General features: G+C 42.6%; 1 protein-coding gene and 1 long non-coding RNA gene across 8 annotated transcripts in view; one reads left to right on the top strand and one right to left on the bottom strand.

Moving 5' to 3' along the window:
• Positions 1 to 1,415: 1,415 nt before the first annotated feature.
• LOC111947930 lies at positions 1,416 to 13,952 on the top strand. Of its 2 annotated transcripts, XR_002873895.1 has the most exons (3): positions 1,425 to 1,694; positions 1,782 to 2,034; positions 13,748 to 13,952. It is a non-coding gene; the product is annotated as an uncharacterized LOC111947930 (long non-coding RNA). The 2 variants fall into 2 exon arrangements; XR_002873894.1 differs by lacking the exon at positions 13,748 to 13,952 and having other exon boundaries at positions 1,416 to 1,694; positions 1,782 to 2,725.
• LOC101169212 (endophilin-B2) overlaps positions 12,194 to 22,150 on the bottom strand; it is a 30,977-nt gene continuing 21,020 nt past the window's right edge. For all 6 annotated transcript variants that reach the window (XM_011479643.3, XM_011479645.3, XM_011479644.3 and 3 more), the window contains 4 exons: positions 20,198 to 20,298; positions 19,642 to 19,840; positions 14,022 to 14,124; positions 12,194 to 12,793 (listed from right to left, as the gene is read on the bottom strand). In XM_011479643.3, the coding sequence (XP_011477945.1) occupies positions 12,723 to 12,793; positions 14,022 to 14,124; positions 19,642 to 19,840; positions 20,198 to 20,298 (474 nt within the window). In that variant the 3' untranslated portion in view covers positions 12,194 to 12,722. The remainder of the gene's footprint in view (positions 12,794 to 14,021; positions 14,125 to 19,641; positions 19,841 to 20,197; positions 20,299 to 22,150) is intronic.

Below are 22,150 nucleotides of genomic sequence, written 5' to 3'. Positions count from 1 at the left end.
CTGCCCTTAGGAAGAGGAGCGCAGTTCAGAAGTTCAATGGCGCAATCATACGGCCTATGGGGGGGTAAAGCACTGGCTTTAAATTTACAAAACACAGCTTTAAGGTCGTGGTAGCACGAGGGCACCTTGGACAGGTCGATTTCTTTAGCTGAAGTGGGAGTAGGGGCAATAGCAGACGGAATAGCAGAGTGAAGGCAATTTGCCATGCAATAAGTACTCCAGTTGGCGATGCGGGGAGCAGTCCAGTCAATTTGAGGGTTGTGAATTTGAAGCCAGGAAAATCCCATAATTATGGGAGTCTGAGAGCAACGAGTGACAAAAAACTGGTGGTATTCTCTGTGATTACCGGAAGTAAGAATGAGGACCGGTTTAGTACGTGATGTGATACGGGTAAGTTGTTTACCACCTAACCCAGCGACATTAATGGGGGAATCGAGGGGTTCTACAGGTAACGAGAGATGTTTAACCAGGTCTAAGTCGATGAGACTATGTTCGGCGCCAGAATCTATAAGTGCATTCAAATCGTGGACTTGATTTTGATGAGCTACTTTGACAGGTACAAACAAGAACTTGGTTTTCTTGACATGAATAACGTTATCCCCCCGTGGCCTGTCATCTAACGGGGGGTTCTGGAGTTTAAACGTTGTCTGCACTGGGAAACAAGATGACCGGGATGACCACAATAAAAGCATAACCCTTCTTCACGCCGTTTCTGTCGTTCTTCAGCAGTGAGTTTTGAATGACCTACTTGCATTGGTTCGTCTGGTGCGGTAGCTGATGGCTCGTGAGCAGGTAGCGGGACCACATGGTTGGATGAAACAGGGTTTTGAAAAAGGCCCGGAGGTCTAATGCTCCGTTCAGCGTGACGTTCTCGTACCCGGATATCAGATCTGAGGGCTGCGGAGACAAGCTCTTCAAAGTTGTTAGCCTCTGGTTGTGAACATAAATGATCCTTAATTTTTTCACTCAGGGATTGGTAGAATATCCCTTTTAGAGCAGGATCTGGCCAGCCAGCCTCTACAGCTAATATACGGAAGTCAATAAGATGTTCACTTACCGAACGGTTGCCTTGTTTTAGATTGAGCAACCGTCGGGTGGCTTCCTCCTGCTTACGAGGCTGGTCAAATACTAAACGGAACTCTTCTATGAACCGGTCGAAGGGAAGATGAGAGATTGGATGAGCAGCCAAAAAAGCTTGGGCCCACTGGAGTGCTTTGTTTCTGAGAGAATTCACAATTAAAGCAATTCTGCTTTGATCCGTTTGGTAGTGTCTGGGCGCCTGCTGGAATATGAGCTGGCATTGTAGGAGAAACCCTCCGCAGGCCGTGACGTCACCGCTGAATGGTTCCGGTTGAAGGCGGAAGTTTTCGGGAGTGACGGCGGAGGCGGAAGTGAAACTGTTGCCGGAAGCGGGAGCTTGAGTTGTGACTGAGACAGTAGATGCCTGTCCTGTTAGTTCCGTGAGTGTATGGGTAATACAATCGAGACGGCGAAAAAGATCTTGCTGAGCCGCGGACATTTGAGCGAGAGCGTCCGCTTGGCGGCTCAGAAGATTACCTTGGAGGGTAACGTCGTGGCGAAGTCCTTCCGAGTCAGCTGGGTCGGGAATTTGGCCAGTTCGTTCTGTCATGGTCTCGTGGAATATTCAGACCGACCCAAACGCTGGAACCCAGAAGAACACTTGGAGACGTGAGGTAAGTTAAGGTGGTTTAATTCACAGGAGGTGAGTATAGAACTAGATTCTTGATGCGGCGTGGCGGCTGACTGGAGGTTTGTGGCAGGATGAACCAGAGAGCGTGACTTCGGCTGAGTCCGAGGAGAAGGATGAGGAGCGAGAGCAGAGGACGGCGACCCGAGGTTCCCTTGTGATGAAGACGGTTCCTGAGAGCGGAGCAGAGAGGAACAGTTAGCGAGGCTGAGATCAGACAAGGTACAAAGCATGAGCTGGCCAGACATAAGCACCGTGGGAGTAACAACGAACTGGCACCGAAGAAAGGTCCTGGATCTCCTTAAGAAGGCGGGGAAGATGATGAGGTAAGTGGAACCAGCTGGTCGCATCCAAGGCAGAGCAGGAAGGGGGGGGAGGAGGCAGGTAGCTGACCGAGACACCATGTCAGCCCTGTTCTGATACCATATTGGCAAGGAATTCAAAACATTATTAAAGTTATAACACAGGTCAACTTTCCATTAAATTCACTTTACTATATAATAGGCATCCTTCCAGAAGAAGGCACAAGGAAGAAAAAAGTTAAACTCATACAAATTCTTCTACTGGTGGCAAAAAAGATGATTAGCAGATCTTGGCTTAAAACCTCACCCCTGACTCTTGAACAGTGGCTGGAGGCTTTGAGGAAAGTTTACTTGATGGAGAAAATAACAGCTAAACTTCATTTGAGGTCAGAGATATTTTATGACTTATGTGACTGAACACTTTGGTTGGCCAGATGGATAAATTTTTACATAGAGTGGTTTTGCAATGGGACAGTTTTGTTTACCTTTATGGGCAGCTTTTCCACTCATAATCAGTGTACGATGTAATATTTCTTTGTCAATTATTGTTTCATTGTTTATTTATTTTTATGGTAATGTTTTCTGAGCCCTGGGAAACTAATTTTGAAAGACTCCTGTTGATACCTTCATTTTTGCTGAGATGCCACTTGTTCTTTGTTCATTTCGTTAAGCTGTAAAAGTCAATAATTGATCTGCATACTTGAATAAAATGTGTTCAAAAAAAAGATAGCACAAGGGTTAAAGTATTTTGATTCCAAAAGCTGTACAGTTACTGATAGATTTTTTCACACCACAGTTGGGCTTGCACAGCTTTCTGTGACTCCCAGCTACTTTATTAAAAACCTTTCCTGGCTTGTCCTTCTTGTAAAGGGTGTTTCTGTCTCTTGCCCATCTGTCCAGTCAGCAGCTTTCCCTGTTGTTGCATAGCTTCAAGCCCAGACTGAGAGAGCATTTGAGTTTACTCAGCACCTGCCCAGTAAATGGCGTTACAACAGACTTGTTTCCCATAATGCAATCATTCAAAGCAGAGAGATCACAAGGCAACAGAGGATGCAATATGTCATGAACAAAATCTTTGTTCTGCTTGATTACACAAAACTAGTGTCTGGAGGGAATCCAACATCCGCAAGGAGGAAGGCCAAGCAGTTTTTGTAGCAGCTGAACTGACTGTGGAACTGAATGTGGAAAGAGCAGTTGTTTGTAAAGTACTAACTGAACTTACTTGAATGTTACAAGTAAATTTACTTTCCAAACTATGGTCCTACTCAAAAAGTGTTGGAACTTGATTCGTAGATAAGCAGTCACAGGAAAACAGGTTGTCAACAGCGATGGAGCATAAGTTACAGTTTTTCTCAGTCGCTTTAGTACAATTCTCAGACCAGAATTTAAGTTATTAAATACGCGTGTGCATTTCTCAAAACAATTTGTACAAACAGCAAAACACTATGGATTTCTTGCAAAAGCCTGTAACTTGCTCAAAATCTTTAGTTCATCTCTCAAAGCTAAGTCTTTATGTCATTAAACATGTCAGTGCCATCAGAATGTCAAGTCCTTGTGTCATTGTCTACGAACAAGACAGTCAAATGACTTAGTCATGTTGTCAATATAACTGTTTACTTTAGAGGGAGGTTCTGATGTAAACTATGGCTAAAGTTTGGATGACAATTATTGTAAAATGTAAGTTTCACCTTTTTTGTTTGATTGCAAGAGACTGGACAAGATTCACATTTACACTTTTATTGTTCATATTGTAATTTGTTGACAGACCATGTCATACCAACATAGAAAAAACCCACTGCAAACAGTAACACAAAGGGGAAAAAAGATAGGACAATATTCTGTACAGTACAGGCAGTGCAGTAGGAATTGGTGTGGACTGGTGTTGTCGTTCCTGTATGTTAGGCCACAAATTCTCATCCACATCACAGCGAATATCCTCTCTTGCAATGCAGCGAAATATGTTTGTCACATTATGACAACTTGGTCAACCATTTTGCAGTTAATGACTTACACGATGAACTAATGACTAGGTATTTTGAGGAGTCAGACTATTGCACAGTGAACTACATAATACATTTTGATCAACATGACATAAACAATTGATAATGTAGCAAAGAGCAGAGAATTGTACATAATCATTTGCATTGATGTACCAAAGCAATTGCAACTTGTTCAAAGAAGTGAAAAACTGCTTATATGATGTGCACAAGTGACATCATGATGTGAAGATTGAACAAATAGTTTTGGGAATTTCATTCTGATCTGAGAATTGTACTAAAGCGACTGAGAAAAACTGTAAGTACTAAATCCCTCTTGAGCTGTAAGAATTCATCTGAAAATGCATAAAGGGCCCTAATTTTTTAAATTTTCCTGGAGCAGGACCCCGACTCAGTAAACGGCTGGCACCTTCAGTACTCGACTACCGTGCCACACCTAGTAGTGATAGCCTCACACCCTCTCCTCAGTAGCCTATTTCTCTAAAAACGTTTGAGGCCTCTGGTAATTATAATTACACCATATTTTTCTTTTTGTACATATAAAATACTTACTTTACTTTTTTATTTACTGCGTTTCAAGAAATGAACTTAAAAGTAAAATAGGACTCATGAGACGCACTACAATTTGGAGAGAGTAATATTGTAAGGCAAAGGGTTACTTTTGAAGTAACTTCCACAGCAATGATCAAAGGCGACATCGTGAGCGTCATGGAATTTTTTCACAAACTTTTTATGTTTGGAGGCTGAATTTAATTTTTTTTATCACCTGAAAACTATAATTAGATAGATAGATAGATAGATAGATAGATAGATAGATAGATAGATAGATAGATAGATAGATAGATAGATAGATAGATAGATAGATAGATAGATAGATAGATGGATAGATGGATAGATGGATGGATGGATGGATGGATGGATGGATGGATGGATGGATGGATGGATGGATGGATGGATGGATAGATAGATAGATAGATAGATAGATAGATAGATAGATAGATAGATAGATAGATAGATAGATAGATAGATAGATAGATAGATAGATAGATAGATAGATAGATAGATAGATGACTTTATTAACACAAACTTAACATAGAACACAAACTTTTCAGCTGTGCATATGGATTTTATTTTAAATAGTTCTGTGATCTGATGTAAAACTCTGAACTTTTTCAAGACTTTGTTCCAGCTTACTGGTAATTTAACATGTTTGTAATCCAATAGGAGAGAAGGAAATCCAAGTTTGACTCTGGGTCAGACTGATCAAAAGCTTTACACATGAAGCAAAAGCAGCTGCAGGACCGACTTCTGTCTGACTCAGTCCCACCAGCATTAAGATGCTCATCACAATCCCCAGATAGCTTCTGTGACAGGGATCTTGTAAAAAAAATATATAACTTTTATTCTCAGGCGGCAGCTGCAAAAATAGTATGCAGTGTGGTTTACAATGCCTTTCTTTATTATAGTGGTTTATGAACTAATTCACCCAAAATAGAAGAAACCAACAAAAAGTAAATGCTTAAGGTCTTTTTTTAAGGCTTAAGTGTCCCAAATCAAGAGAGGAAATTCATCTTTAGATGACAAACTGTGAAACATCTTTTACACACCAACATGCATGTGTGCGCGCACACGCATGCCAGAGGGAAATGAAACTGGATGACAGTAGTTGCTGGAGATAATTGTGTAATTCTCTTCTTCTGGGAAGTGATGGAGATTAGCTGTCAGAGGTCGAGACGAGACGAGAGCGCACATGCAGTATCACATGAACAGAACTAGCTGTCAGAGGTCAGAATCCTTGAACACGCCGTGTGTGCTCAGCTGAGATGCATGAAGAAACTGCAGCTCCACAGAGAGATCTGCACATTCCTGGACTGAAAAAACACTTTGAACCAAAAAATAAAGTGGCAACCGAGTCGTGTTTGACATGAGTCACAATTTTAATCTCTCTGTTGTGTTTAAGGAATGAAAGGCTGGGAGAATAGAAATCCATCTGAAGGGAAAGAACAGAGTTAGGTTTTGGAGAACCGCTGTGCTGAGCTCATGAGAGAAGCTTAGTCCACAGATCTATCATCTCTGGCATTTGGTCTGATCTTATGCCTTTTGCTTTATTTATTTATTCAGCATTTACAGCACATCACTTTCAAGTGGGACTGAATATTGCTTAAGCTTAAGCCACATTCATCAAAATCCACCGTTTTAGCTTTCACTCCTCATCTGAGAAAAGATAACGAAGCAGTCACTCACCTCATGCGTGCAGTGACATGAACACCTTACTGGTGAATAGAGGGTGGTGTTAGGGCACTGTATACTGTACAACAGGATTACCTCTACGTCACAAGTGCGTTTAACTTCCATTCGTCTCACAAGCATAACAGTCATACCTTCCGCAACAACCCTTATATGGGTGCCATACAAGGATTGTTCGGCCCTTAGAGGGTTGTAGAGACGATGAGCTGCACCTTAAGGAGAGCGTAGGTGTGTCTTGCACTTCCCTTGAGGCTTGTGGAACCGCCTCATGAAAGCAAAATGTACCATTGTTGTTCGTGTGGTGAGTGTCTCTTGAAATATGTCTAAGAATAATGAATAATGTAGGTTACACAGCCCTGCTGGCTCCTTACCGACGCATGCAAAAGCTGCACGCACAGTGTGTGCACATGATACATAGGTTCCGATAAGATGCCCACACAAATTAGGCTCTGATTGTCATACGATGATTGTAACTTCCTAATTTCCAACAACAAGGTTTGTTCGCAAGGGATGCAAGACGAGAGCGCACGTATCACGTGAACAGCACTAATGGGCTTCCAGCACAGTGTGCAGGATTTATGGGTTGCCCTGCAAAAATATGCTCATTTTTCACCTGCAGATTGGCCCATAGCCACTCGTCTCCACGACCCTTCACAGGCCTAGACATCCCAAAAACCCGCAGAAGCTGTAAGTGTCAACCCCCCCATTTGATTTCAATGTGACCAAGGCAGTCTCAAACTTAAAATTTCCATTTAGTTTAAAGAAATCAGGCTGAACGGCTTCACTGTCTTTTTTTTCCAGGCATCATGTTTTTTTACACTTTTGCAGCTGTATTTATTTAATATTTATTTCTTTATTTAATAAGAATCTCATTTTTGATAATAATTTTTCATAATAATTTTAGTAATATTTTTAATTATCTAATATAAATGTAATTTGTGATGTCCTTTATTGATGTTATATTATATAGATTATTTCTGAATGTCGTGTTGCTGCCACAGATAAATGAAATTTCCCTATTGGCGGATTAATAAAGTCATCTATCTATCTATCTATCTATCTATCTATCTATCTATCTATCTATCTATCTATCTATCTATCTATCTATCTATCTATCTATCTATCTATCTATCTATCTATCTATCTATCTATCTATCTATCTATCTATCTATCTATCTATCTATCTATCTATCTATCTATCAATTTCTGTGGTCAAAGTCCAGAAAGACAGTTTATGACAGCTTATCTTTAAATGTTCAACATTTCATTCAAGTAAAGCCGTTTATTTATGAGGTTTTTTTTAAGTCTTTTAAATATTTACAGTCCTAAAGAGAAGCTGCAACAAGATACTTTATCACAAAGCTATCAAATGAGAAACATGTTCTAGATCTGTCTGTTTCATGAGAACTGTCCTGCAGTTTCAGCACAGTGCATGAGGGGCCTCTTTAGGGCATCAACAGACTTTCCCCTCCAAATGGCCGTTTTTGCCCATTCTCTGGTTATTTCCCTGATGACATGTGCCTACTTTTAAAGCCGAGGCTTCAAATAAAACAAGTGAACAGTAAGCAGTTTCAACAAAACAATCGGTTTTATACCAATACGCTTCAGCAGAAATCAAGACAGAAAGTGCAGAACCAGAAAACATGACCTTCAGATGAACTCCACAAACACATGATTATTGGTTTGTACTGTAAATGTTTTTATAGTCTCGGGCCGTCATGTTTATCTGATATGATTTTAAAGTATGAGCCCTCGCAGACCCTTAGGTCCTCTGATACAGGCCTTTTGGTTATTCCAAAAGTTAGAACTAAAACATACGGCGAGGCTTTATTCAGTTTTTAACGGACCTCGCCTGTGAAACAGCCTCCCAGAGAGCCTCAGGGCCGCACAGACTGTTCATGTTTGTAACCCTTGTGCTATCCGAGGCACTTTAATATTGGGAGTTGGGTCATCTAGACCCACTAGACCAGGGTTCACCAACCTTTTTGAGACCGAAGGCTATTTCATGGGCACCAAGTGGTATGAAGGGCGCCACTAAAACCCTCCTAGCCCCCCCCCCCCCCCCCCCCCCCAAAAAAAAAAAAGAAAAAGAAAAAACAACAACACAATTTGAGGACTTCCTTTTGTGTGCCCTATTTTTCACACAAAAACATGCATGAATTTTCTAGACTCGTATTACAGGGGGGGTCAAACTCAGTTGCAGAGGGAGCCTAAATTCAAAACAGACTTTAGGTTGCAGCCGAACAAGATAAATATTTATTGAACACACTAAAGCTAAACTTTTAAACCTTTAAAACTTTAACTTAATTTTAACTTTTTAAACATAAATGTAAATAAAAACAGGCAGGAATATTAATCCTCACATTAACGGATTACTCAACCACCTCAACCTATTCTCAAAATCTTTACATTACATGAATCATAAGAATGTCCAGAAATTGTGTAATTTATTTGATCTATTTAAACTTTTGTAATAGACCCTTACTTTTATTGATTATTTTTCAAGTTATATTTGTTTACATATTTGGGTTTTCTTTGTCTACCTTTATCTCAGAATTAATATTGTTGTCATTGACAGACATGCCGTGGTTGTTTGTTGAATATTTGCTTCAATTAAAAAAAAAGAAGATTTTTTTTGGGTGCATTCCCTGCGGGCGCCACAAGGGGTGCTCGCGGGCGCACTGGCGCCCGCGGGCACAGGGTTGGTGACCCCTGCACTAGACAGTGCTCTGAACCTTTTTTCTTCAATGATTTGTGATCTTCACTGGTGTCCATGGATTACATGAAATCTTTCCACCTTTATCCACCTTTGTCATGGTAGGGAGAACACGTCAATGTAAGGGTGGGGTCATCTAAGATAGCATTAAAGGAAGGCTTAAGACCTACCTTTTTAATTTAGCTTTTAATTGAATTTTAGGAATTTATTTGATATTTTTATAATTTCTTTTCTCTTTTTATTAGTTTTATATGTGTATGTATATACATTTATTTATCCAATTATTTGTACTTATTTCTTTCTTTATTTTTAATTTTTCAGTCTCACTTACCATTTTATACGTCTGTTAAGCTTTATTTATGTAATTATTATGGCCCGCAGCAACAGTCACTGACTGCAAGGACCATGTTGTTTTCGCAGTTGGAACGACTTCCCCGCATTTCAGCGAACATGTGACTCCCGCCGCATGCTTGAAAAGTCACCAAAATGTGCACACACCTGGGATAAATTGCAAATGAACTTTTCACAAAGTCAACGTCACCCCCCCGAAGATGATGACATAACGGTGAGCGATCCAGTCAAAAAAATGAATGGGCCCTGGTAGGGGGAACTGGGCCCTTGGCAACGGTGGCCGCATCCCCTGGGTGCTAGTTTTCTGGGCCCGGCAGTGCTCTCTCCACGCAGGGAGAGGGATCCCTGAGCTCTCTGGCAAGGCCAAGAGCCGGGGATCGCATCACACCTGAGCCGGGGGTGTCCGTGTCCCTGTGCTGTGGGTTCTGGTCCTTGCCCCTGAGTGTTGGGCCTCGCCAAATTTCCTACAGTGGGTGAGCCTGGTCAGGCCATGTTCACAACATCTCTTGTGGACCCCCTCTTCTCCTAGTGCCCTCCCCCTGGGCGGGGGCGGCTGGCCCTTGCCTTACTCCTTCCTGGACCCACCGTGGGCCGGGTGGGTGGCTGCCTGGAGCGCGGAGCGGGTCTCCATTGGGGGGTCCTGGCCCATACCTTGGGTAGGGCGGGAGGATGCCCAGAACTCCTGGGTGGTGATGAGGTGCTCGGCTGGGGCTGCGGGCACTCTTCCCGGGTGGGGCCCGGCGCTGGGCCCTCCTGGCGCGGTGGGGGGGCTGCTCTCCTGGTGCCTCCCTGCTCTCTGGCTCTGGGGGCCTCGGGGCTGGCCCTTGCCTGGGTGGCGGATGTGGTCACCCAGGGGCGATGTTCTCTGCCTACTGCCGAGTGGCGTTGGGGGAGTTCTGGCTGCCGCACCTGCTGCGGCGGGGGTCTTGGTGTGGGGATGGCTGGAAACTCTCCCTCCTTCTTTTCACATTCCACCATCCATTTTAGAAGAACATGAACACTTAATTGAGCACAGGTGTTAGCTCACCTTTGCACAAACACTTTGCGTGATTGAATGAAATATTTCACACTAGTTGGTCTGAAGACATAAGTATGTGTGTGTACATGTATTGTGTACATGTTGACATGTGGACATTTTTGCAGACAACAGGTGTGTTTATAACATTTGAGGGTGTGTGTGGACAGGCCCCGCCCCTTCTAGTTTTGTATTACATCTGAACCTGACCGTATTGATAAACATCCAGCAACCTGTTGCTTTATGCTGCTTCATGGTTTTACCCCCCCCCCCTCTATAATCACCCTCCTATTCCCCCCTCTCTAACATCTCTCTCTCTTCTTCCCTCCTTTCCTTCTCCGTCCGGTCCAACACAAAAAATCCTCAAATACGATTAAAATGAATAAAGTTTGGCCTTGATTACAAAAGGGGTTTATTCAGACATACCTCTGGTTTTCAGAGAATTCAGAACCCCTGTTGTTAAAGTAAAATATGTCCAACACAAGAGGCCTTCAGCTCTCATCTGTTTGCCCAGCTGTTGGACAGGAGAAGTTAAAAAAAAAAAGTGAATGGGCCGAAAATCGCGTATGGGGCCGAAAACAAATGTACTTCAAAAGACATTTACAAAACTAAAACACACGTGTTGGGGATATCCCAATGAAGTTTTGAAATCATTATGGGACGGCAACACGACCTACGGCTTGGCGGCCATTTTGTGGCGAACTCTGAGAATTGGCGATTTTTGTGTTTTCCCACGATATGGGAAAACAACACTTTTGTTTGAGCGATTTTCACGCAATTGCACACACTTGCTGCCAGCTCCAGTCTACAAACACCACAGAAGTGTCGTTGACCTTTGACCTCGGGTAAAGGCAGCCATCCTGCATTTAAAAAAAAAGCCCCTCTAGCGCCACATACAAACGAAAACCCGTCCTGGGGAGTTTTTGCCATTGTCTCATTGTCTCGTGTCTTTTCAGGCATCCATAGCAATTTTATGGATGCCTGAGAATGTAATTATTTGTTTTTGTTCTTGTGTTTAATATATTTTAATTTTGTTCCTTTTTCATTTTACTTGTAACTCCAGTGTTTTCCTCTGAGGGATCCTCCACATCGGTGACTGGCCCTTCTCAGTGAATGGGATCAGTGGACTCTTTTGATTGGATCTGGGGGGTCCTGTGGTAGTGTACTCCGTGAACTTGGGTGGGGGGTCACTGATGTGGACATGTCCCCAAAATATCGTTTCCCTACTTTAGGACAAAGCTAGGTCTCTACATTCCATCATTTTATCACTCTTTTAATCATTGTGTGTGTGTGTGTGTCTGGGGGGGGTTGTCTGCATTTGGCATGTCATTTTGTTTTTAAATTTGATTGTATTTTATGCAAAGCACTTTGTGTGACATGAGTTGGAAAAGTCCTAAACAAATAAAGGTTGATTTGATTTGATGAGAGGCATAAATATTTGGAAATTCAAAACCTAAAAACATAATAAACCCATACAGAAATGGACCTTCTTATCATTAACCCTTGTGCTATCTTGTGGGGTCCAGATGACCCCACCCTTACATTGACGTGTTCTCCCTACCATGACAAAGGTGGATAAAGGTGAAGAGGATTTCATTTAATCCATGGACACCAGTGAAGATCACAAATCATTGAAGAAAAAGGTTCAGCGCACTGTCTTATGGGTCTAGATGACCCAACTCCCAATGTTAACGTGCCTAGGATAGCACAAGGGTTAAAGGGAAAATTATGTGGGCTATTCAGCAGACCAAGTGGACCACAGAACACAATCTGAAGTACACATTCACCGTTTCCTTTAAATATTAATGATGCAAATAACCACAAACCAACTCAGGTGAGTCATTCAAAAACAACACAGAGGATGTGAACAATACTTTAATTTACAGCAGATGCATACAAATTTAGGCCACAGCACTAGTGCTCATCATATTCTATCAAAGGAGACGTCTGCGTCTTATTTGGACCATGAAGCAGCGACCTCTTTAAAGGGGGGAGCGGGTACGGATGAAGCATTTTGGGAAATGGTGGTTGGTGGTTTTGCAGAAGAGCTGTGGATGCAACACTTTTGCATGAGCTTCCTGCGGAGCCCGTTATTTCAATGCCCAAGGCAGCCAGTTTCATTTTTTTGTGTGTGTTTCAATCAAGCGAATTTAGTACCCCAAATCCAATTTGTGCAACTTCATGGAAACACAGCTACTGATGTCACCACAGGGTTTTTTTTTAGTTAATTCATATTTCTTGGCACACATACACTTTTACCCGAAAAAGATGCACACATTTCAATTGTTCAACTTAAAAAATGGGAAGAGTTCATAGAAAAAGCATGTTTGAGTTCTCATTAGGAGCTTTGTTTCATGCAGCCTGGCGTTCCCACAGCTTTCACTCATCATCCAGTGGGCACAGCTCTGGCTTCCTCTCCTTCCTCATGATGGGGAAGTGACTCATGGCAGAATGGCCCTATGGGGAAAACAACATTGGGAGGAGGCTTTTGTTGACAACGCACATAATCATCAAGTATGACAAGAAGCAGATAAAGCCAATAAATTAGGTTTATTAAATCCCACACATTAGTCAGTCGAAAGGAAACAGGCAGCTGCAGTTACAAAGTAAAAAGCAAAGGAGCTGTGCACGAGCCGAGAATCGACTTTGTTGCTTCTGAAACAGCACAGAATCAGTCGCGTGTGCACGTACGTGCACGTTCTAGGTGGGGGAGCATGCTGGGCCTAAAAAAAAACACTGCTGGATGCAGCTAAGGAGCATCACACGCAGCCTGTTACATGCAGCAGCTACAGGGATGTTGGACCCTCGAGAGCACGATGACGTGCACGCTGACATGCGCACAAAGTGCATGTGGATGTTTGCACAAACGGTTGCAGGCTGGCCAAGCCCCATACGAGCGAGAGGAAAGATGCACGAGCGTCTCTTCATCGTCTTCGGTTTAGAGTGTCTGTGTTTTTGAAGGATTCAGACCAAAGATCTCAGCAGGACACCAATGCTCAACAATCCAACACGTGATGGTGATGGGGAGCTGTCAACCTTTAAGGCTCAAAGCCTTTTGCAAATAACACTCCCTTCACCCGTTCACCAATGCACTGGACCAATGTGGGGTTTTCAGTCTCGCCCGAGGACCCTCAAACACACATGGGTGGGAACCAAACCTCCAGTCAGAGGTTGACCAGTCCACCATGCAACACAGCTGCTCACAACTGCAATCATCTGAAAGAAGGCATTTGCAATAAATTCCTTCTCCATTTCTGAACGTCAACAAACAGGAAATGGAAAAACTACAGTCTGCAATAAACTCAGAGGCAATCAAGTCAATCCTACAAGTACTGACATCAGGCAGATTTCACTTCCTCATTATGTTTTGAATTGAAGAGTTTCATCCAATATTGTGTTCTGCTTTTGCAGAGCTGTCTCTGCTGCTGACGCACATCACAGGCACGCTCTTCTGCACGAGGAAGCCCCAAACTACAGAAACCGACGGATCAGCAGCTGCAGCTCAGGAGGAAACAACAACAGAAAAACAAACCATCACAAACTGGGACGTGCACTCCATTCTCACTGTCATGTGCATGGTCATGTGCACTTGAGAGTCACTGCAGACGTTCATGGAAGTTTTGTAGCATGTGGCCTGAGCTGTGTGTGCTCCCTCTCATGCAGGTGCACACCAGCACAAACTAACTGAGCAGCTCCAGGTAGGTGACCGGCACCCTCCCTCTCTGGTTTCCTCTCTCCCCGACCAGCCAATCAGACTCCATCCCCGGCATCGTGTAAACTGTGATGATCTGGAACACAGGAGACGGGACAAAACATGAAGCACAAGAAAGATAAGCAATTTAGAAAGATAAGAAAAGTTTTGATCAATTTGGTAATTTTTTTAAACTTTTTTTCAACTTTCTCATAAAATCACGAGAAAAAAGAATAAACTGTAAAACTGTGAGAAAAACATTGTGACAGCACAAGCCATGTTTTTTTTGAAAATAAGGTTTGTTGCGTTAGCCTCCATCTACATTACGTGCCGACTACATCCATCAATCCATTTATGGTGATGCCATGTGTGAAGAATAGTTAGAAACTGCCTTTAACTTTTATTACACTAATGGTTTAAACTTAATTCACTAAGCATGTATTGTCATCTCAAAATTATATTACATTTGAAGACAGCACAGCCAAGCTTTTGTTCTCAGAGTTTATTCTCATCCTCCCTTTTTTCTGTGCATGTGTGATCTGCTGAGCAGGCCTCAGAGTTATCTTCACTTTAGCCTTGGAGCTTCTCTCCAGCAGTAACCTGTGGGTGTGATTTTCACACGGGGTCCATCGGACGATCTTCTGAATATGCAAATGCAGGGTTTTTATACTAAGCCCATCCCTGAGCTCGTTGGTTCGGACTTTGAATGCACTATGTTCATCTGTCTGTCCCCTTCGTGTTTGTATGAAGTAAAACCTCCACAAAAGATAAGTAACTGTCTCTGAGTCTTATTCATTCATTTCTGTGTGCAGGAAGCTGAAGGGGAACGAACCTAAAAATATTCCTATTTTACAGTCCTGTTTAGAATCTCCAGTTTCCTCACATTTGGTCCTTCTGAGCCGGCCGGCACGTCTTGGACATCGCTGGAGCCCCTGGGGGGGTTGCCCGAAAACCGAGCTCGGTCTGAGATCACAGCCTCAGTATTGACACATCCGCCTTCAGGATCGGCAGCCCTGCCCCTGGATCCAGTGGTGCCCTCGGCGGCGTCGGACCCTCATCAAATAACGAGGTTCATTGCTTGAAGTGAGTACGCCACACAGAAAGTCTGTCCTCTCTTTACTTGTTAGGGTCTTATTTTGACTGTGTCTGTGTCTTTGTGTGTGCGCGCATCAACTTTGGGGAAGAATTGAGACACGGCTGCAGCCTGACTGCTGCGCGGGCACGCTGAATAGGGCAGCGCCTGCAGTCAGGAGGCTGCGCGTGCACGAGTCATCCTCCGCGGACGGAAAACATGTGAACAGCGCGCGAGGCTGTAAGTGTAAGGGCCTTCCTTTCGCGGTGGAATGGAAGTGTAGGGATGGCAATGTAAGCGTGAAGTGTAGGCATAAGTGTAGGTACCGCCGCGAGAAACTATTTTGTGCTGAGGTTCTGGTGGTGACCGCACATGTTCTAAGTTTTGCTGAAAGTCCTGTGTGGGCTGCAAACTATTTTGTGCTGAAGGTCTGGTGGTGACCGCACATGTACTAAATTGTGCTGAAAAGTCCTGTGTGGGCTGCAGATGGAAGAAACGGAGCTCCGGGGAAGCTATGTGTTTGTGACGCTTCTTATGTCTCTCTGTCTGTGTCGGTCTGAGTGTGCTCTCTTCGACAGCTTCTGCGGTGTGTTCTCACTTTGATTAATGCCTCGTTCAAAAACAAAATAGTGACTCAGTTGACAAATAATAGGTTTCTTTTCTGATTCTCCAAGCTTTTTCTGCTGATTAGATTCAGCGCTGCAGAACCCATAAAACGGGTTACTTGGGTGGGAACTCTGGTTTGTGATTGAATTTGAGAAGCTGGTTCTCATGACAGCCACATCCGCAAAGACTATCTTTGTAGAAGTTTGACGTGGTCGATGAATTCCTGAGAGCGTTTGTGGCTGATCATCGATCATACACCTCAAACACATGGGTGGGGCTCATTCACAAAATCTCACTAAAAAGTAAGAAAGCACATTGATCAGGTCCAGAAAGCTTTTCATAAAGTTTGGAAGTATGTGGAAAGTCAGGATCAGACATTAATCAAGTATCTGGATAAATGGGTTAAAGATTATGCATTTCATGGAAAGTTAAGCAGATCAGAGTGCAGGACAGAGTAGAGGGAGGGGGGACCAACTTCACAGATCAGAGTGCGCGAGCCTGCAGACAGCCTCGGGCAAAACCTCCACAAAAGCTAAGTAACTGTCTTTGAGTCTTATTCATTCATTTCTGTGTGCAGGAAGCTGAAGGGGAACGAACCTAAAAATATTCCTATTTTACAGTCCTGTTTAGAATCTCCAGTTTCCTCACACCATGAGAATAGAATAGAATAGGGTAGAGTAGTGGGGGGTGGGGGGTGGAGCTGTGTTTGCACGGTGATCTCTTGGTTTCTTGGGTCGGGTGCCGGGGCTGGCTTGTGGAGACGGGGCGCCGGTTGAGTGGTGGGCGGCTCATGGCCCTGGCCTCGCCCTTGGCCCATGTCCCAATCTCCACCCGCACGTGCACACTGCCACACTGCTCCCTGTCTGCTTCATCCCCCCTCCTAACCCACAGTGTATTGATGGACAGATGTCTTCCGCTCATCTTCGTGTCAGAATTTCACCTTTGGATGTAATGTTTGTCTTTCCAGCAGATCTGGTATAATTGTTACACAGCTTAAAATAATAAGTTATTCAAATCAGTGCTTGTATCCCCCACTCTCCCTTTTACTCTTTTCCACCACCACCCCCTCTCACATTCTTCCCCTATCCCTCTCCACACACTAAATGTAACAAATAAATAAAAAATAATAAAAACAAAAAGGGGTTAATACAAATCGACACTCTGGTTTATCGAAGTTCTGTAACCTCTTTTTGTGATAGTAAAACCTGTACAACACGAAAGGCCTTCAGCTCTAATCTGTTTGCTCAGTTGTTGGACAAAACAAGTTAAAAAAAGAGAAAAGAAAAGAATAGAATAGAAGACCTTATTAATCGAACGATGGGGAAATTCCTTTTGTCAGCGGCAGCACAGAAGAAAGAAGACACCCAAAAAAACAGCAAAGTGCCACACAGCAAGTAGCGTAAAGTGACCAGTAATAAAAATAAAAAATAAAAAAAGTGACCAGTAATAAAGTGACTAAAAATGGTTTTAGTTTATCATAGGAATCCATGTGCTATAATGCATTTGGTTCTTTGCACCTACACTGCCGAAGGCGTAAACGACCCCCCCGCCGGAAATCCATTCCTTGTGGGTCAAGAATGTTCTTCTGAAGCCCAGTTTCCCGCAAATAAATGTCCTTATACTTCCAATAATGTTGAGTCACTTTGTGTTTCCTTATTTGTGAAACCAATGCTGAAGTGAGCTCTACGTTTTTCAATCTAAAACATGACATTGGTTCTTTTTTGTTTTGTATATATTTTTCTTAATAAACAGACTTTTCCCCCATAAAAAAAACAGTGGGCTTAACTATAGGAAACTAAAATGTGAATGAATTAGACATTCATTCTTGTTTACTTGTTTGTTTAAACACATATTTCATTTACACTGGATGATCTCGAAGAAATCCAAGGAATCTAGAAAACTTCACCTGCACTGTTCAGTACCAGGTATTTTTATCTGAGTCACATTGGTTGAACTTTTAGCTAAAGATATTCTGGATTGATCTTAGGTCAGTGAATCAGATTGTTCTAAAGGGACCAAAATCAACTATAAATCGTATCATCAACCACAACTTATGATATCAATGGGGGGTTGTGCAAAGGCATATTTGAGAGGTAGCATCATTTCTTGTGCAACAGCAAAAAAAAAGGACAAAAGTTGGCTAAACAGCAGCAATTCAAGAGGTTTATTGTCATTTGCACAGTTTGAACTGACAGAGGAAATTAGAGAATAGAATCAAAGAGTTGGAACACAGACATAAGCAGGGTGCAGTGCCAAACCTCCAGACTGACTTTAATACTAGAGGATTGCAAGAACTGTTATCAGAGAAGATTGAGGGAAACCTTCGCTTTGCCAATCAACAATATTATGAACATGGAAATAGAGCGACCAGGTTCTTAGCTTTTAAACTTAAGAAAACAACAATCATCAAATATTGTTCAGAAGTTAAAATTGGGGAATATATTTGTTACAAAACCAATAGCGGATACATTTGCAAAATTCAGTAAAGATCTTTACCAAGATGTTGATACCTGTCCTGACAAATCTTCTGTAGCACAGTATTTAAAAAATATAGATGTCCCTGAACTAACTGATACAGTAGCAAAAGAACTGGATGAGCCAGTTTAAGACTTGGAAATCTTATCCCTGAAAAACAACAAATGCCCTGGAGCAGATGGCTTCATTACGGAATTTTATAAATGTTTTAGTGATATGCTTACCCCACTGATGTTGGATTCTTATGGATACGCACTGGAAGCTAAAATGATATGCTACCATAGTAGTAATACATAAAGAAGGGAAGGACCCTACTGATTCTGGTTCATGTCGACCACTGTCAATGCTCAATGGAGATGTGACAATCTTAACAGCTATATTTGCCAAACGATTAAACTAAATCATATCCCAAATTATACACCCTGATCAAACTGAGTTTATTGCCAGAGGACACTACGGAAATAACCTTGCATCGTCTGTTAAACATTGAATTGCATCAAAAAGAGGGTAAGTCTGTAACAACAGTCATGAAATTAGACGTCCAAAAAGCATTTGATAGAGTATCATGGAAATACCTGATACTTACATTAAAAAGGTTTCAATTTGGACCCAGATTTGTTCATTGGATTAAAGCAATAAAAAGCCTCCCCTCGAGCAGCTGTTAAAGTAAACGCCTTCAGATCAGCTTGATTCAATCTGGAGCGGGGCTGTAGACAGGGGTGTCCCTTGTCGCTGCTTTTATTTGCTATTAGAAGCTATTAGCATTGAACCATTGGCCCAGCTCATTAGGGAAGATGCAACAGCATCATTGCAGCTTACAAAGGCCTGGTTACACTGACTGGACAATCCTTCCATGACCACATTTGGGTCTACCTGCCTGTCTTGCAGAGCTCAGTGGACTCAGCTGTATGGATCTGGTATTATTTTTTACCTCTTTAGACCTCGTGTCCATATACGTGGACATTACATTTTGGGTCATATTACCACACAAGTTGATTATACATTTCTGGGGCCCTGTGACTGTGTGTATAGAGGGCTAGCTCTAATATTAGCTCTGGTCTTAAAAGGTTAGGTGTGCTGAGATTCAAACAGGAAGAACGAGAAAAACTGTTCTCTAGGATGGATTAGTATAGACTGTAAACAGGAACACCAAAAAAGTCAGTTAGAAATAGGTGGAGATAAACAAGCTGCATCTGAGAGAGAACCATGGCGGAGCAACACCGTTCCAACCTGGGAGAGACAAATAAACAAGGCGAACATTTGTGGACAAGGCGGCCTGCTGAGTAAAAGCATCAAGCAGCAGTAAGCAAGTCTTTTCCTCTGCTCCAAGCAGCACAACAGAGGTGCAAATATTTACTCACTAACTGCTCTATGAATACCGGAACTTAACGCTGGCAGGATGGAGGATGCAGGCGGGACATCTTAACCTGCAGGGACCAGGCACTGATTATGAAAGCTCACCTCATCTGCCAGCAGCGACAGCTCGCTGCAGTCTGCTGCATCGTAGTCGTACAGGACTTTGGCCTTTCGGGTCCCTGAGGCTGGAGCCTGAACTTCTTCAATGGTCAGCGTCTCCACCGGGCTGCTGACACTTTCCGGCTCCGGAAGGGAAGGAGGGGGGGCGTTTTGACTGGAATTCTGTGCAAAACCGCCAGGAAGCCTGGAAGACAAAACCTCAAATGTGAATAAAATTTGAACAATGAACAATAAGAATCCTGTGAGTCTGTGACAGGGATACTAAGTAAATCTTACGAATTATCCCTGCAAACTGAGGCGGATGTATGCCTTTTCAGAAGGGTCTTCTGTCTAATTCACTATGGAAAAACTGCAGGGACTCACAGAGACACTAGACTTTGCTGGATTCCAAGCAGAACCACACCTTTGGTTAGAAGAAAGCAATCCTGAGGGGCCAACTTTTCACCACATTTCATCATAAAAATTGCTGCTGTAGCTGCGTACAGAGCCAAAACCTGCAGCACACACTCATGGTGTTTGGATCACATGTCTCCTGACTCACCTTCTCAGTTCCTCCTGCAGGTCTTGCATGTGGAGATGGCACTGTCTGTAATAGGCTGCCTGAGCCTCCACAAACTCATGCAGGCACCGCAGGTGATTCACCTGAGGGGGTGGAGCAAACATCACATCTGTCAGCTGGAACTTGAAGTCCCACTTCGATCATCTTTTGATCTATTGTAAAACCGTTCCCCGTGGTCTTTTTATTGTGACTATGCTGTTCTTACTCAAAATCAAAAAACCTGTGCTTCTTCTTAGTTGAATAAAATAAATAGTTGAGTTTGGGACCCTTAGTGCAGAGCAGCCCAGCCCCTACTTCCCATCACCCATCTGTTTACACTCTCTCCTGCTAGCTTACAGCCCCTCACAACTCCAACCTAACATTAGTGCTGCAACAAAAAGGGCGAGCAATATCAGAGCTATCCAGTTTTATCCAGATTCCAGCTCAGATGAGGAAAACAAAGACACTCATGGATCTATTTGTCAACAAGTGGATGCATCGGAATGGAGCGGAGCAGAGATTGTGTTCTTTTTCTACGTCACAACTAAGCTCTTTTTCCAACTGTTTTTTTTGTCTGCTCCTGATTCCCAACTATTTGAATAAAGAAAATACTCAGAAATACAGTTTTAAACCTAATTTATATCCTCCGTCATCTGAAAAGAGCCACTAGAACCAAAGATAGAAACCGTGATGTTGGTGTGTGGGGGGGGGGGGGGGGGGTATTAAAGGCATTGCCTGGAAGGTCTTTCATTGGGTTTACTGACCAAAAGAACCTGGAATTTTTAAACATCTGAACTATGAACAAGCTTGTTGGTCCATGTTCTTTGCTAGATTCAACTTCACCTTATAGTGCGGCTCTGGTAACCAGAATGTTAAAGCTGATTAGAATGCAAGCAAGCCTCATGAACCCGATTTGGTCCTTCCATCCTCAGTCAGGTTCAATGTTACCAACACTGGGGGTGAAAGATTCTCATACACCCAGGTGATGTCGTCTTGAAGTTGAGTCATGACAACTGACTCAACTTTCAGACGCCTACACTGGAATTGAGAAATAGGTGACTTGACTGATGCCCCCTGCTATCTTCTTAACCGCCAGTTTGTTCCCGATGAGATGAGGTCCTAAGTCCTTCAATGGTGTCATTCCTCTAAACTGTTTTGTTCTTCTCTAAATTCGTGTTTACGTTTCTTTATTAAATGTTTGAGTTTGTGCCATAACCCTGGTCTAATTTCGGTTTCTGACACTACCTCTTCCTGCTAAAGCTCCAACAAGGATGAAGAACGGAGAGGAGAGTGCAGGAAACACTTGAGCTTAAAACTAAACCTTCCTAGGAAATCCCCTCACCATGTCCTGGAGTAACAGGGAGGGTTGCAGAGCCACAAACAAAACATCCACAGATTTGTACAAACAGTAGTTTCAAAATTAAGACGAGGAATGGAAAAACTAAGCATTTAGCGGTTGTTTGATCCAGTGGTGGTTCTAAACTAACTCGCTCCCTGGGTGAGTAACTCCATAAAAATATATATTCTTTCAAAATTATAAAAATATGAAAATGCAGCAGAACAAAACAAACAAAGCCTGGAAATATTAAAAATAAGAAATTACAAATGATGTCTTTCCGTTTTCTTTGCTCTTTTATCATTTTTTAGCGATGGACTCCTGAATCATTTTTAGAAATAATTTCTTGGTGTGTGACGTCCTGAATGTCTTTGTGAAACATATCAGAGGGATTGGATCTAAAAAAACTTATTGTGAATATAATTTGTAGGTCCTATAAAACATTAAAAACTAAACCATAGAAATCATCAGTGGGAAAAATGAATCTGCCAAAAATATTTGGTATTTCCCTAATTTTTTGCAACACCAATAATAAAAATCCTCAAAAAAATCCATGAAAAATGATCTATAGTTTATTAACGATCTCATAAAGTGCAGCTGTTTTCCTGCATTACCTGCTC

This window comes from Oryzias latipes, chromosome 9, assembly GCF_002234675.1.
Source record: "Oryzias latipes chromosome 9, ASM223467v1".
NCBI lineage: Eukaryota > Metazoa > Chordata > Actinopteri > Beloniformes > Adrianichthyidae > Oryzias > Oryzias latipes.
The sequence above is the reverse complement of the archived record's forward strand: the minus strand, read 5'-3'. Positions and strand labels throughout refer to the sequence as shown.